General features: G+C 32.9%; 1 protein-coding gene across 3 annotated transcripts in view; it reads left to right on the top strand.

The window, feature by feature from the left end:
• dock1 (dedicator of cytokinesis 1) overlaps positions 1–17,702 on the top strand; it is a 525,870-nt gene that overhangs the window by 407,788 nt on the left and 100,380 nt on the right. For all 3 annotated transcript variants that reach the window (XR_012387688.1, XM_073917871.1, NM_001110011.1), the window contains 4 exon segments: positions 281–370; positions 3,461–3,565; positions 13,379–13,520; positions 13,689–13,770. Coding sequence is in view for 2 of the 3 variants with exons in the window: in XM_073917871.1 (XP_073773972.1) it covers positions 281–370; positions 3,461–3,565; positions 13,379–13,520; positions 13,689–13,770 (419 nt within the window). In the remaining variant the exon portion in view is untranslated.

Here is a 17,702-nt window from a genome sequence, read left to right as displayed (position 1 = left end):
TGTTTAGAAATGTGTTGAAGAAATCTGCTCTCCATTAAATAGAAATTGGGGGAAAATAAATAAGCGGTCTAATAATTCTGACTTCAACTGTATATACACACTTATCATTGTACAGATTCATACGAATGAGTCACTAAATCATTTTAAATCAAGTTATGAACTGTCATGAGATAGCATTAGTTTGGCAGACAATTGAGAGCACATTGTTCACTTGCTGGTTTGTGTTTTGACTTAATGATCTTAAGAGATGTCGTTTGCTGTGTTTTTCTTCTGTGTTCAGATGTGGGAAGAAGCCATCGTCCTGGGGAAGGAATTAGCAGAACAATACGAGAACGAGATGTTTGACTTTGAGCAGCTCAGCACGTTACTGGTACGTCTCCACACTTCCACTCTCAGTGTTTTACAATCAAACAAACATTTAATGAGTCGCTCAAACTGTTAAAGTCCACCAAAGTAGCTAAATTGGCCTAATATAAATGGACTATGGGTTTTTAATGAGTTCGTTGCTTTTTTTGTTCATTAGCGCAGGTTTGTCTAATTGGCAATAAATGACAAATTGATTTATTCAGACACAAAGAGAGAGAGATTCTGCTGTGTGTTTGCTTGAATTCAAATGCTGGGACGTTTTGCACAGACCTGATGAAAAGTTTGTGACCAACTTTTATTGCAATTAACCCTTTTCACATATTGATTTCCATCTGGATCTGTTTTTTAATCATTTCATTTGATTTTTTTCACTCAAATTGCATGCAATTGTTTATTGTTTTCAAAACCACTTTTAAAGTAAATATGTTAAACGTTGGTTATATATAATATACAGGGTGGGCCATTTATATGGATACACCTTAATAAAATGGGAATGGTTGGTGATATACAAACTTTTCAAGATGGGTGGTGACCATGGTGGGCTATTTTGAAGTCGGCCATGTTGGATCCAACTTTTTTTTTTTTTTTGTCAATAGGAAGAGGGTCATGTGACACATTGAAATTATTGGAAATTCGACAAGAAAAACAATGGTTTTAACGTAACTATTCTTTCATGAGTTATTTACAAGTTTCTGACCAATTAGAAAAAATTTTTCAATGTGCTGCTTATTGTGTTGGATTGTCAATGCAACTTTCTTCTCCCACTCTTCACACACTGATAGCAACACCGCAGGAGAAATGCCAGCACAGGCTTCCAGTATCCATAGTTTTAGGTGCTGCACATCTTGTATTTTCACACCATATATATATATATATATATATATATATATATATATATATATATATATATATATATATATATATATATACAATTAGTCACAGTGGGGGCTCTAAAAATATATATTTAGCCACACCCACCTCCATATGCTTCATTAAAGTGGGTGTGGCTAAATATCTAATTTTTGGAGTGAGATTTTGGTTGTTTTTTTTTTTCTCAAATCAACGATATGTACATTGACATACATTGACAATCAGAGTGACAGTGAGTGCTCTAAAATCTATATTTAGCCATGCCAACTTTATTAAAAGTAGGCGTGGCTAAAATAAATTTTTTTTGTACAGATTTTGGTGGTTGTTTTTTAAACCAACCATATGTATTTTTAAATGCTTTGACAGTCACAGAACATGCTCGAAAATAGATTTTTAGCCACGCCCATTTTATATATTCTATTAAAAGTGAATGTCGATATAGATCTCATTTTTTGGAGAGATTATGGTTGTTTTTAAAACCAACCATACGTATAATTAATTATATCAGATTCACAATAAGTGCTCTAAAATAGATATTTATCTACAGCCATCTTTATACGCTTAATGAAAGTGGGCGTGGCTAAATCTCTCTTTTTATTATTTATTTTTTTAAACCAATCATTTATTTAAAAACATGGACAATCAGAGTCACAGTTAGTGCTCTAAACGTGATCTTTAGCCACACCCACTTTCATTAAGCATTCTCTGTCCTTCATGAAAGTGAGGGTGGGTAACGATGTGACAAGCCCCAACAAATCCCGCCCCCTCACCACCTCTCTTCCTTTTTTTCCGTGACAGCTATTTATTTAAATATAAATTTATTAAATATTCAAAATATTATTTATTTATATTTATATATACAAAAAACTATGATAGACTTTAATTTCAGAGTAAACAATGACCAAAATGCATGGATTATCTTAAATAATCAAATATTATATCAATAAATCATTTTTTATTTATTTATTTATTTAGATAAAAAACTAAAATAAATTTTATTTCTAAGTGTAAAATTACCAAAAAGCTTGAATTATTTTAAATAATCAATTAATATATTAATAAATAAATTTGTATTTTATTTATGTGGTTATTTATTTATTTATTTATTTAATTATTTAATTTATTTGTTTATTAATTTAGATTAATGATTCAATTATTATGTTAATATGATTTTTTTATTTAATATTTTTATTTATTTATTTACATACAAAAAACTAAAACAATACAAAATAATACAAAATACATTTTAATTTCAAAATTATATATGCACCAAAAAGCATGAACTATCATAAATAGTTAAATATTATATTAATTGGTAATTATTTATTTATTTGTTTGTTTGTTTATAATCAATTAAACTATAATAAGTCTTAATTTCAAAGTACACAATGACAAAAGTCAGGAATATTCTTAATTATTCAATTATTATATTAATTATTAAATGTATATGTATATTTTTATTTTTTCATTTACCTACAAAAAACTATAATTAACATTACTTTTATAGTATGCAGTAACCAGAAAGCATGAATCATCTTAAATATTCTATTATTAAATCAAATAATAATTGTATATTATATTTATTTATATTGATTTATTTGATTTTATATTACAAAATAAGAATATTATATTATTTTAATATTATATGATGTTTTTAAAGTTTTAGTTATTTGAAACACTAATCTTATTTATATTCACCTCAGTTACATTATTAAATTCAGCTATTTATTAATTCATTGTCTGTTTCCGTGAATGTTTGCTTCTTATCTCAAGTCTGTTCTATTTCTCTGTTCTTTTTGAAAGCATGGGTAAAGATTTCTGTTTTTTGGAGAGATTTTAGTTGTTGTTTTTATAAACCGACCATATATATACATATTTGACAATCAGAGTCACATGTAATACTCTAAAATGTATATTTAGCCACGCCCACTTTCATATGCCTAATGAAAGTGGGTGTGGCTGAATATCTCTTTTAGAACATTCACTGTGACTTATTGCCAAATGCCAATGTAATTAAATATATATGGACTTTTAGACCTCTCACTGTGACTTTGATTGGTGGAATGTCCGGTGCAGCATCATGGGTAATGTAGTTTCCTTCAAAAACACCACTCTTTAGAAAATATATACAGTATTTGCTTCCAAAAGCAGACTTTAGTGGTTAAATAGTGTTGATGAATGATCATTCCAGGACTGATTGTGTGATCTTCTCTGTCTCCCTCAGAGGAAACAGGCTCAGTTTTATGAGAGCATCGTGAAGGTGATCAGACCCAAGCCGGATTACTTTGCCGTGGGTTATAATGGACTGGGCTTCCCTTCGTTCCTGCGGGTGAGAATTTCTGTTATGATCTTTTCATATTTCACCGTCGCCATGGAGATATCTGTTTCCCTGTGTAAAAGCGCTGCATTGTGAATTCATCTGATAGATTTCCAAAGGCCTAGAAATCAATTACTGGTGTCTTTGTGTGGTCTCTCTAAAGCCATCAACAGCTGTTCTCAGTACTGCACAGACCGCCATTCACATACACACCTTTTCTTCTTCTAGGTGTGGGTTTTTATTCAATGTATCAGATTCATTTTATTTTATTTATTTTTTGCTTGGAATTAATGAAGGTCATTTTATCCGTGACTGCACCATTTCCTTTTTTTAAAAACATCTTTTGTCTTTTATGATATTTTTCTTTTTTTAACCAGACCTTGACTTTGTTTTAAAATAAAATATATATATAATAATTGCATATTTGAATTGATAAAAAGAGCAGAATTGTCTTTTCATTTTAGCTTCTTTTATTAGCAGATGTATTCCAGTTGTACTTTGCTGGTTGAATTGCTAACGAAACGAATGGATTTTATCTTTTGAAACACGTTTTTTGAAACACTTTCATCCGCAATACCACTAACCCGACCCCCTGCTGTTCACTTTTGTCCGTGACAAGTCCCAACAAATCCCCACCCACCCCACCACCTCTCTTCCCTTCTGTTCATGACAACTAAGTTTATTTCAGTATAAATTAGTTCAATATTCAATTATTATCTTATTTATTTATTTATTTATATGCAAAAAAAAAAAAAAAAAAAAAACTTTTTCTAAGTACACAATGATCAAAACGCATGAATATTCCTAAATATTCAATTATTATTTATTTATTTATTCATTTATTTATTTATTATTTTTTTATCATTTTATTTATTTATTTGAAATAAACTATGGAAAACTTTAATTTCAAAGTACACAATGACCAAAATGCGTGAATATTCTAAAATATTCGATTATTATATTAATTAATAATTTTATTCATTTATTTATTTATTCATTCATTTGTTTGTTTGTTTGTTTGTTTGTTTGTTTGTTTGTTTATATACAATAAACGACAGTAAACTTTAATTTGAAATTATACATTCACCAAAAAGCATACATTAACTTAAATTTTCAATTTTAAATGATATAAATTCATAATTTTTCATTTATTTTTCATTTATTTGTTATTGTACATACAAAAAAACAATAATAAACTTTAATTTGAAATTATACAATGGCAAATTATACAAGTCTACAATGACAACAAAGCATGAGTTATCCTAAATATTTAGTTATTATATTAATTAATAATTGTATATTTGTTTATTTATTTATTTATAAACAATAAAATTATAACAAAATTTTTATTTCAAAGTGCACAATGACCAAAAAACATGAATTATCTTAAATAAATTATCTATTTTTCTATATATATATTCTAACTTCTATATATATATATATATATATATATATATATATATATATATATATATATATATATATATATATATATTATTTTAAATAATTATTTATTTATTTATTGTATTTATTTTATTTGAAAGTAAAAAAATAACTAAAAAGCATGAATTATCTTAAATATTCAATCATTATATTAATTGATAATTTTTTTTAACTTTTATAATACATTTTAATTTAAAATTATACATTCAGCAAAAAGCATGAACTTCTTACATCTCAAATAGTCAAATATCATACTAATTAGTAATCATTTATTTGTTTGTTTGTTTGTTTTTATTCAATTCAACTATAATAACTATAATTTCGAAATTTACAATGACCAAAATCATGAATAATCTGAAATATTAAATTAATATATTAAATAATTATTTAATATTTATATTTGTATTTATTTATTTACATACAAAACCTATTACAAACGCTAATTTCATAGTAGACGGTGACCAGAAAGCATGAATAATCTTAAATATTCATTTACTTTATCAATTAATAATTATGTATATTATATTTATTTATAGTGATTTATTTGATTTTATATCATAAGAATATTATATTATTTTAATATTATATGATGTTTTTTTAAAGGTTAACTTATTTGAAACACTAATCTTATTTATATTCACCTCAATTACATTATTGAATTCAGCTATTTATTAATTCATTGTTTGTTTGCGTCAGTGTTTGCCGACGTCTGTTCTGTTTCCACATCTGCTCTTAAGGTTGTTCACACTTGTTTTTAAATGTTAACATGACAGACTTGTCAAAGCTGTCCAAAACAGTAGTATGATAAATCATATCAATGCTAACAACTCTTTTATGCTGTATGAATGCATATTAATTGGTAAATAGTGTAAAAAGATAATGAATTAGCAGTAGCGTGTGTGCATTTTATTCTCCGTTTCATATTTCTTCACATTTTCCAGGCCAGCCTCTCAGTCATTGATGATGAAACAGAATCATTCACCTTCCTCAGCTCGTGTGTGTGTTTAAGCGTGTGGTTGTGGGAGCGAAGCGCTTCAGATATATTTGTAATTCTTTTAATACTCTTCCAGCCGCCTGCGGTCACGCGTCTCCCACCAGCCGCTCTGAGAAGAAAACATAAATCGTCCATCTAAAGGCCAGTCGCCTCCTGCTAGTGTTGACATGTTGCTCCTCGGAGAGAAGCTTTGCCTTTTGTGAAATAGAAAACGTCTCGCAATCTCCTCTCCCTCCTCAAAGTGCCACTTTTGTATGCGTGTGGAGTCGTGCATGCGAGCGCTGCTGGTTTATTTCACCGTGTCTGGAATCAGTGGCGCTGTGAAAACACCCGCTGCAATTTGTCACCTTATCGCTCAAAGCAGATTTGAAAACGGCCCTGGGCATATTTCACCTCCAGTTCACATTCCACTAATTGAGCATCGGAAATGTGTGTGAGCAGGCAGCCGGTGTGTGTGTGTGTGTGTGTGTGTGTGTGTGTGTGTGTGTGGTGTGTATGCGTTGTTTTCTGATGTAGCAAAACTGTCTCAATACGTATTCCATTTGTGATTTTGGTTTTGTTATTGTTTGTGGTTTGAATATGCTGTTACTCTTCATTTGAGCTTCTTTTATTACCTGGTGTGTTATATTTTGCTGGTTTCAAAAACTTCTTCACATGAAACTAATGGATTCTTTTATCTTCTGAAATATGGACGTCATTTTTTCATGCTTTTTTTTCAGAATTATTTATTCTAAATACTATTTTTGTTTCTTGTTTCATCCTAATTTCTAATCTACACTCACTCAATTAATTAATTAATTAATTTATTTATTTATTTATAAACTTCTAAACTTTAAGCTTTTTACTTTCAAAAATCATTAATTATCTTAAATATTTAATTGTTTTAGTTATTAATTTATATTATTATATATTTTAACTCTATTATTAAATATTATGTGATATTTATTTATTTATTTATTTATTTATTTATTTATTTATTTATTTATTTATCTATTTATAAACTGATAAACTTTCAGTTTTTTACATTCAAAAAACATTAATTATCTTAAATATTTCATTGTTTTAATTATTAATTTATATTATTATATATTTTAACTCTATTATTAAATATTATGCGATATTTATTTATTTATGTATGTATGTATTTATTTATTTATTTATTTATTAATTTATTTATTTATCTATTTATAAACTGATAAACTTCCAGTTTTTTACATTCAAAAAGCATTAATTATCTTAAATGTTTCATTATTTAAATAAAAAATGTTATATCAATATATATTTTTAATTTTATTATTTAAATATTTTGTGATATTTACATTCAAAAAATGATTTTTGATACGATAAAATTAGCCAAAATCACACAGTTCTTGAGATTTAAAAAAAAATATTTTATAGTTTTTTGTTCAATTCATTTGAGTTAACTTGCTAATGCTATTATCTTTCATTTTAGCTTGTTTTATTAGCAGATGTATTGCAGTTACACTTTGCTCAAAAACTTCTTTACATGAAACGAATGGATTCTTTTGTCTTCTGAAATATGAAGGTCATTTTTTCATGCTTTTTTCAGAATGATTAATTCTAAATTGTGTTTTTGTTTCTCGTTTCATCCTTATTTCTAATCTACACTCACTCTTTAATTTCTTATTCATTTGTCAATTTATTTGTTTATTTTTAAACTGATAAACTTTAAGCTTTTTACTTTCAATAAGCATTCATTATCTAAAATATTTCAACATTTCAATTATTAATTTATATTATTATATATTTTTAGCTCTATTATTTAAATATTATGTAATATTTACATTCCAAAAATGATTCTTGCTGCTTGTTTAAGATAAAATAAGCTGAAATCACAGAATTCTTGAGAATTTTTTGGTATAATTCAATTGTTTTATGTTCAGTCTATTTAATTTAACTTGCTAATATGCTATTACCTTTCAGTTTAGCTTCTCTTATTAGCAGATGTAATCCGGTTATACTTTGCTGGTTTTAAAAAGTTCTTCAAGTGAAATTAATGGATTCTTTTATCTTCTAAAATATGAATAATTTCATCCTTATTTTTAATCTACACTCTTTATTTGTTGTTTTATTTATTTGTTTGTTTATTTATATATTGACCGATAAACTTAAAGCTTTTTACTTTCAAAAAGCATTAATTATCTTAAATATTTCATTATTTTATTAAACAAATTCTATTATTTAAATATGATGTGATATGGATTTATGTATTTATTTATTTATTTATTTATTTATTTATTTATTTATTTATTTAACTAATCATAAACTGATGAACTTTCAGTTTTTTACATTCAAAAAGCATTAATTATCTTAAATGTTTTATTATTTTAATGAAAAATTTTATATCAATATATATTTTTAATTTTATTATTTAAATATTTTGTGATATTTACATTTAAGAAATTATTTTTGATTCTTGTTTAAGGTCTTCAGATTTAAAAAAAAATAATAATTTAATTGTTTTTTTGTTCAATCCATTTAAGTTAACTTATTAATATGATATTACCTTTCATTTTAGCTTGTATTATTAGCAGATGTATTTCGGTTATACTTTGCTTAAAAACTTGAAACAAATGAATTCTTTTGTCTTCTGAAATATGAAGGTAATTTTTTCATACTAATAACTAATTTTAAATTCTCGTTTCATTCTTATTTCTAATTTACACTCACTCTTTAATTATTTATTTATTTGTTAATTAATTTATTTATTTATAATTTGATAAACTTTAAGATTTTTTTCGTTCAAAAAGCATTAATTATCTTAAATATTTCGTTGTTTTAATTATTAATTCATATTATATATATTTTTAACTCTATTATTTAAATATTATGTGATATTTACAACTAAAATAATTATTTTTGCAGTTTAAGTTAAATTTAGCTGAAATCAAAAAATTCTTGAGATTTTTTAAAAGTAATTTAATTGTTTTTTGGTTCAATCCATTTGAGTTAACTTGCTAATATGCTATTACCTTTCATTTTAGCTTGTTTTATTAGCAGATGTATTGCAGTTACACTTTGCTCAAAAACATCTTTACATGAAACGAAAGGATTATTTTATCTTCTGAAATACGAAGGCCATGTTTTCATGCTTTTTCAGAATGATTAATTCTAAACTGTGTTTTTGTTTCTTGTTTCATCCTTATTTCTAATCTACACTCTCTCTTTAATTATTTATTTTATTTATTTATCTATTTATAAACTGATATTAAACTGATATTTAGATTTTTTTTTTTTCAGGAATATTTTGCAAAATGCTTCAATTGTGTTCCACTTTTTACTCATATGAAGCTCATGTAATTGTTCTGTAAGGAAATTGAATATTCCAAATGTTCCCTCAGCTGATGTGTGTGTGGGTGTTTGTGTGCACACAGTGTAGTTGTTCACACAGATGCTGCGAGTGAAAACATGTCGCCAGTGTTGTCGGTGGGCGCAGATGATTGACGGCGTCTTTATGCGAATGTGCAGTAATTGAGCGTTTCCAGACTGCAAACGCCTGTATTTTGAGATTCAATGTTAAAACTCGATGAAATACAGAATGTTCTTGAGTGCTGTGAAATGTTTTCAGTATTGTTTGACTGTGTTTTGATCAAATGTTTTGATTGGCATTTGATGATTAAATGATCTGATCATACACTTAGGTATTTGATTATCTTATGCTAGTTTGCAAATTAATAGCCTTTGATATCATAGTGTTTTTTTTATTTTTATTTTTTTGCTATTTTGGAGACAAAATTATTACCCCCTATGATTTTTTTTTGTTTGTTTGTTTTATATAGGTATCTACACTTAACGGCCAGTTTATTAGGTACACCTTTCTAACTGCTTGTTAACGCAAATATCTATTTCTGCCAATCACATGGCTGCATCTCAGTGGATTTTGGCATGTAGACTTCTGCTGCAGTTCAAACTGAGCATCAGAATAGGGAAGAAAGGTGATTTAAGTGATTTTGAACGTGGGATGGTTGTTGGTGGCAGACGGGCTGATCTGAGTATTTCAGAAACTGCTGATCTACTGTGATTTTCTCGCACAACCCTCTCTAGGGTTTACAAAGAATGGTCTAAAAAAGAGAAAATATCCAGTGAGTGGTAGTTCTGTGGTCGCAAATGTTTATGCCAGAGGTCAGAGGAGAATGGCCAGACTGGTTCCAACTGATAGAAAGGCAACAGTTACTCAAATAAGCACTCGATACAACCGAGGTCTGCAGAAGAGCATCTCTGAACACACAACACGTCCAACCTTGAGGCAGATGGGCTACAGCAGCAGAAGACCACACCGGGTGCCATCCTGTCAGCTAAGAACAGGAAACTGAGGCTACAATTCACACAGACTCACCAAAACTGGATAAAGAAGATTGGAAAACGTTGCTGCTCTGATGAGTCTCCATTTCTGCTGTGAAATTCAGATGGTAGGGTCAGAATTTGGCACCAACAACATGAAAGTATAGATCCATCCTGCCTTGTATTAACAGCTCAGACTGATGGTGGTGTAATAGTGTGGATTTTTTTTTTTTTTTTTTGGCACACTTTGGGTCCATTAGTACCAATTGAGCATTATGTCAATGCGACAGCCTACCTGAGTATTGTTGCTGACCATGTCAGTGTACCCATTTTCTGATGGCTACTTCCAGTAGGATAACACGCCATGTCATAAAGTGACTGGTCTCAGACTGGTTTCTTTAACATGACAATGAGTTCACTGTACTCAAATGGCCTCCACAGTCCCTAGATCGTAATCTAATAGAGCACCTTGGGCATGTGGTGGAACGGGAGATTCACATCATGGATGAGCAGCCGACAAATCTGCAGCAACTGTGTGATGCTATCATGTCAATATGGAGGAAAATCTCTGAGGAATATTTCCAGCACCTTGTTGAATCCATGCAACAAAGAATTAAGGCGGAGCTGAAGGAAAAAGGGGGTTCAACTCAGTGCAAAAGTGTACCTAATAAAACGGCCGGTGTGTGTATATCACCCATGTGCAGCACACGAACATTTTTTAACAGTATTATATATATATATATATATATATATATATATATATATATATATATATATATATATATATATATATATATATATATATAATATTTTTTTGGGGAGAAATCTTACTATTTTGAATTATTTAGCCTAATTAATCTAGTTAAGCCTTTAAAAGTCACTTTAAGCCGAATACTTTTAAAATATCTAGTAAAATATTATTTACTGTCATCATGTCATCAAAATAAACGAGTTATTAGACGTTATTAAAGTTATTAAAACTATTATGTTTAGAAAAGTGTTGAAGAAAATCTCTCCTCAACAGCACTTGGGTCTATGTTTGCTGTCTGAAATTTGCCTACTTTTAGGTTATTTTTCGCTATTGCAGAGGCCCTCAGTTCAGTTAAGAAACTGCTGTTTCATATGTTAATGTCTTCTAGACGTGCTTCACTGAAGTGCTTGTAATGACACACGCTCCAGATTTGAAGTGTTTTTATGTTCATCCTGTTTTTGCATACTATTGTGTTAAAAACTAGATGTGAATGTGTTAGTGCTCATCTCTACCTTTTTCTGTGAATTGATTCTTTGTGTTGCATTTCTCTTAATTTGTTTAGTCTGGTGTGTTCATTAAATGATACTTACTTTTCATATTGTTGTTTACAAATCTATACTGGGTTTACTCCCATCATATCTCCAGAATTATATTTGTAAAAAGCCTGTTCTTAACTATGGCCTTCGCTCACAGGATATTTATTTACTCTCTTGTCCTAAAGTGCGGACTGAGATGGAAAACAAAAAGGCTTTTAAATACGCAGCACCTTCTGCTTGGAATAATCTGCAAACACAGTTGCAGTTCAAAGACTTGATTTCACTGCATGCTTTTAAAAAGACTATAAAAGTTTTAGAAGTTGAAACAGGTTTGTAGATGTTTTGAATAGTTGTCAGTGTGACTCATGTTAACTGTAAATTGTTTTTTGTTTGTTGTCTGTTAGACTCATGTGACTTGTGTGCTGCCTAATCTTGGCCAGGACGCTCTTGTAAAAGAGATTTTTAATCTCAGTGTGTCTTTCCCAAGCGGCAACCTCCCGCTCTCTCTCAGGAAGCCAATACGGAAGTAACTAAAACTGCAATTCATCCAAAATTCCGCTAGTCCTGGCCGCTCCTGGCACCAAAACAGAGCAAATTTCAATTGAGCCCACTGTTAGAATGGCCAACTTTACAGCAGAAAAAAAGGTGTTTACAGCCTGGTACAAAAAAAGATTTTGGTTAATACAGCTAATATTACCCTTCATGACAACTGTGAGGGGGGTGAATTTTTTTATAACTCATCCGTTTCCTTTATATTAAGTTATATTAAGTTTGCATAATTAAGGGAGTGGCCACTTGAGTGACAGCTAGGTCTCGTTGGTCGCCGTTACGTCACCTCAGCTGAATCCGGCAGGTTAGCCACTGAACTCGGCATATTTATCGTATTTCTGTGTTGTTTTATGTGGCTTTACACAGTCAACTGCCTTTTGGACTTGTTTCCTACAATTATTAGATGGCATGGCATGCTGAGTGCACTTAATTGTGCTCACAAACCATTCACATGGCCTCCGTTTCCCATGTGAGTAAAGTTACATACTTATATACCACCTCTATACATGTATTTGTTTTATTTAAGATCATTTATCGTTTATATTTATATTTAGAGCTGTAATGCACTTCTGAATCTGTCAGACTGATTAGCTGTAGGCTCTAGAACAGTCATCTGAAGCGTTGTCATACACTGTTATGCTGGATTTCATCAATAGTCCTGCATTAACTAACACAGACTATATCTGAAGTGTTTGGAAGTAATTCGTGTTTTCCTCCTGTTGAAAAACGTCATAAGAACAATGTTTAGTGGCTCAATGTATTACAGCAGTGATTTTAAAAGTCTAAACACTTTATTGATATAGTATACAACCAAGCACAAGTGGTCAGAATACAAACGAGTCGCAGGTGATAAAGTATTAAGCGTTCTCCCAGAGTAAAGTGTGTCTGAACCAGGTCCAAGCTAAATGCCAGCAGGTGTCTGTAGCTCCGCTCACTCTCCGCCTATTTGCCCTTGTTTGGTATCCCGCCGTGGGTGTGATGACGCGCGAACAAAATGGCGATGGTTGGCCGCGCCTACTTGTGGCTTCTTTTGCGCTCTTTAGAAACCTATGGGTGACGTCACGGATACTACGTCCATATATTTTACAGTCTATGGTTTTCCTGGTAAAATAATGGTTATAATAATAATAATAATACTTTTATTTTGTTTAAAAAAAAATGCAATGCTTTGAAAGTCATACTGTTCTAATAATATTAAGAGATTAAAATGGAGTGTTTCATCTTAAAATTAATCTTCTCCTCTTCTCCAGAATAAGATGTTCATCTACCGGGGTAAGGAGTACGAGCGCTGGGAGGATTTCGAAGCTCGGCTGCTCACTCAGTTCCCCAACGCTGAGAAGATGAAGACCACCACGCCTCCCAGCGAGGACATCCGGAACTCATCTGGACAGTGTATCCTTACAGCATATGTTTGTCACACACACACACACACACACACACGCACGCGCACGCACACACACACACACACACACACACACACACACACACACACACGCACAAAATTTTGTTTTAACACTCTCTGAATGTTTTGGTTGTTGTTTCTTAGTGTGGTTTAAACAGACATTCAGTGTTTCACAGTGAAGCCTTTGCTAGAACTACCACCAAAATTTCAAAACAAACCCGTATCAGAGCAAATCGTCAGGTGAGACTCTGTCTGTCTGTCTGTCTGTCTGTCTGTCTGTCTGTCTGTCTGTCTGTCTGTCTGTCTGTCTGTCTGTCTGTCTGTCTGTCTGTCTGACAGACTGACTGACTGACTGTCTATCTGTGTTTTTGTCTCTGTCTGACTGTCTGTGTTTCTGTCCGTCTGCATCTTTGTCTGTCTGTGTTTGTTTCTGCATCTGTCTGTCTGATTGTCCCTGTCTGTCTGTCATCTGTCTTTCTGTTTGCTATTCAGTTTGTATTTGTATCTCTGTCTGTCATTTTGTCTGTGTGTTTCTGTCTGACTTACTGTCCATCTGTGTTTTTGTCTGTCTGACTGATTGTCTTTGTTTCTGTTTGTCTGCGTCTCTGTCTGTCTGTCTGACTGTTTCTGTCTGTCCTTCGATAGTCGTTCTGTCTGCTATTCAGTCTGCATCTGTATCTCTGTCATTTTGGCGGTGTGTTTTTGTCTGTCAATCGGTCTGTCTCTCTATCTTTCATTTTGTCTGTCTGTTTAACTAACTGACTTAGTGACTGTCTGTCTGTGTTTCTGTCTGTCTGTCTTTTTGTCTGTTATTTCTTATATCTGTCATTCTGTCTATCCATATCCCAGTTTATTATTTTTTCTGTCTGTCTTTCTTTCTATTGTCTGTGTTTCTCTCTGCCTGTCTGTCTGTCTGTCTGTCTGTCTGTCTATCTGATTGACTGTCTGTCTGTCTGTCTATCTGATTGACTGTCTGTCTGTCTGTGTTTCTGTCTGATTGACTATCTGTCTGTCTGTGTTTCTGTCTGTCTTTCTGTCTGTCGGTCTGTCTGTCTGTCTGTCTGTCTGTCTGTCTGTCTGTCTGTCTATCTGATTGACTGTCTGTCTGTCTGATTGACTGTCAGTCTATGTTTCTGTCTGTCTTTCTGTCTGTCTGTCTGTCTGGCTGTCTGTCTGGCTGTCTGTCTGTCTGTCTATCTGGTTGACTGTCTGTCTGACTGATTGACTGGCTGACTGTGTCTCTGTCTATCCATCTAAAGTCTTTGTCTGCTATTCAGTCTGCATCTGTGTCTGTCATTTTGGCTGTGTGTTTCGGTCTGTCTGTCTGTCTGTATCTTTGTCTGTTTCTCCATCCATCTGTCTCACTGTCTGTCTGTATTTCTGTCTGGCTGTCTGTCTGTCTGTCTCTATTTCTTTCTCTGTCTGTCTGTCTGTCTGTCTGTCTGTCTGTCTGTCTGTCTGTCTGTCTGTCTGTCTGTCTGTCTCTTTGTCTGTTATTTTTTATATCTGTCATTCTGTCTCTGTATCTCAGTTTCTCTATTCTGTCTGTCTTTTTTTTTCATTTTACCGTGTATCTGTCTGTCTATTTGTAAATATGTACCTCTATATAATCAGTTTGTAACATTATTTTATTATGTATAATTTTGTAATTAACTTTTTTCTTGCCATAAAACAATGTTTTGTCTGTCTGTCTGTCTGTCTGCTTGCCAGTCAGTCGTTTGATACTTTTTGTTAAGATATTTGTTTGTTCCCTCTGTCTGTCTTTCAGTCTTTGCTTATTTATTCCTTCTTTCCTTCCTTCATTCACTCTCTCTGTTTACCGTTAGTCTTCGTCTGTGTGCATGCTTGTCTGCATGTTTTGAATGCAGTATAATCCCATCTGTCGGTCACATTACTGTACTTTACATTGCCTACCTGACAACAGGCCTACCTGTGAGTGCATTGATGTGTACGTACGTGCCTTCGTGCGTGTGTGTGCTTGTGCAGGTGGGTCAGTAAACCAGCATCCACACCTTTGTGGTTTGTGTTTCACAGCAGCTCACCCAGCTGATTAAAATGGAAATGTGCAGTGAGCAAACAGTGTTTGACCTTACTACACTCCTCTGTGCTTTAATAAATCACACACACACACACACACACACACACACACACACACACACACACACACACACACCTGCAGCGGAAGCATTATTCTGTTTCAGGCTAAATTCACTGCTGTGAGGTAAACAGTGGCGTTATCACTGATCTTAATAAAGCGTCGCAGGCAGCTTACCACAGCCAATCAGAGCCGCCACTGAGCATAAAAAGTAATTAAAACTCACTATTTACCCACAATTCTGAGTAAATAAGCATCAGAGCCAAAGGTTGCATGATGGGATGGGATTTCTGCGAGCTTACAGAAGCATGAAAGTGTAGAGGAGCTTAAAGCCAGGATGGTTTTAATAGTTTAACACTGACCTGCTCTGCTGTGCCGCATCTGACTTTTATTTTTGGGTTTCTCCTCTTTTAGCTGGGTCTCTCCTCTTGTGCCGCAGGCTGGATCTCTTTTCCCTACAGCTAGTACATTTGTAAATATTGTAATTGGTTATCTCTGTCACTTTGAGTTTAGTTTTAAACCATTCATATTGTGAAATAAGAAGGTCAATTTGGCAACTTGGTGGTTTTTATTTGTGAGTTTAAATACAGAAGATTGGCCGAAAATCAGTCAGCTAAGTCATACCACAGTCATACTAAAGGCTGATTTATACTTCTGCGTCAAACGCCGGCGTATGCTACGGCGCTGATGCATAGCCCTTCGCCGTGGCCGTCGGCGTCGCTGATGTGCACCTCTCAAAAAATGTAACTACACGTCACAACGACGTGTAACATAAGCTCTGTGATTGGTCGGCTTGGTAGCGCTGATGAGTCTGGGCGGGACCGAGAGCCGCGCGAATGGCGCGAGCCCAATGGAGTGATTGTTTACAAGTGTGGAGTCCCGTGAAGGAGCTCCGGATGGAAAGTTTTGTTTTGTGTTTACCTTATAGTTAAAGTTGCTGCACGTCCGCCGGTTCCTGTCTCAAAATAAGTGAGTTTGAGTCACTTGTACATTCCGGAAGTGTTCAGGAAAAGCAAACCAACAGCGAAGAAACTCGACACAGAGGAACATTTACACCTCACTGCCAACGTAACTAGCGTGGGTTACGCCAGTCACCTGACGCAGAAGTATAAATCAGGCTTAAGCTTCTGCGTCAAGTGACCGGCGTAACCCACGGCGCATGCAACGCGCGTGGCTGTGCATTTATACTTCTGCACGCTGTCTCTGTTGGTCTGCATTAACACTTCAGAAACGCTAGTTGGCAGTGAGGTGTAAATGTTCCTCTGTGTCGAGTTTCTTCGCTGCTTTTTTGCTTTTCCTGAACACTTCCGGAATGTACAAGTGACTCAAACTCACTTATTTTGAGACAGGAACCGGCGGATGTGCAACAACTTCAACTATGAGGTAAACACAAAACAAAACTTTCCATCCGGAGCTCCTTCACGGGACTCCACACTTGTAAACAATCGCTCGCGCCATTCGCGCAGCTCTCGGTCCTGCCCAGACTCGTCAGCGCTACCAAACCGACCAATCACAGAGCTTGCGCTACGCTTCGTTGCGACGTGTAGTTACATTTTTTGAGAGGTGCACGTCAGTGACGCCGATGACCACGGCGAAGGGCTACACGTCAGCGCCGTAGCATACGCCGGTGTTTGATGCAGAAGTATAAATCAGCCTTTAGGGAGAACAGCTAGATAGCCTTTGAGATTATCCAGGCCCACACTCAAAACCAAGGGGTATGAAAATTTCCCAGAATACACCAGCTACACCAAGATTGTCGTTAATACAAGTTTGTAGTTTACTGTTATGCTTAAAAAAAATAAACATTTAATGGATTAAACATCTTTAATCCACAATTACAACACCTGTATAGCAGTATAAAGTTAATGTGGTTTTCTTGTGTTTACATAGATTATTATGGCCACTGTGTAAATGCACATTACAATTACAATCAAAATTAATAGCACATTTCTTAAAATATCTACTTTTTTGTTCCATTTTAATTTTTTTTTTTTCATCCATCGACCCATTCATTGATTCTTTGTGTAGGTGCTGAAGAGTAAGTGACTGAGTATTGTTGTTATGTAACTGCGCTTTC

The sequence above is a fragment of the Danio rerio genome, chromosome 12 (genome assembly GCF_049306965.1).
Source record: "Danio rerio strain Tuebingen ecotype United States chromosome 12, GRCz12tu, whole genome shotgun sequence".
In the NCBI taxonomy this organism is placed as follows: domain Eukaryota; kingdom Metazoa; phylum Chordata; class Actinopteri; order Cypriniformes; family Danionidae; genus Danio; species Danio rerio.
The sequence above is the reverse complement of the archived record's forward strand: the minus strand, read 5'-3'. Positions and strand labels throughout refer to the sequence as shown.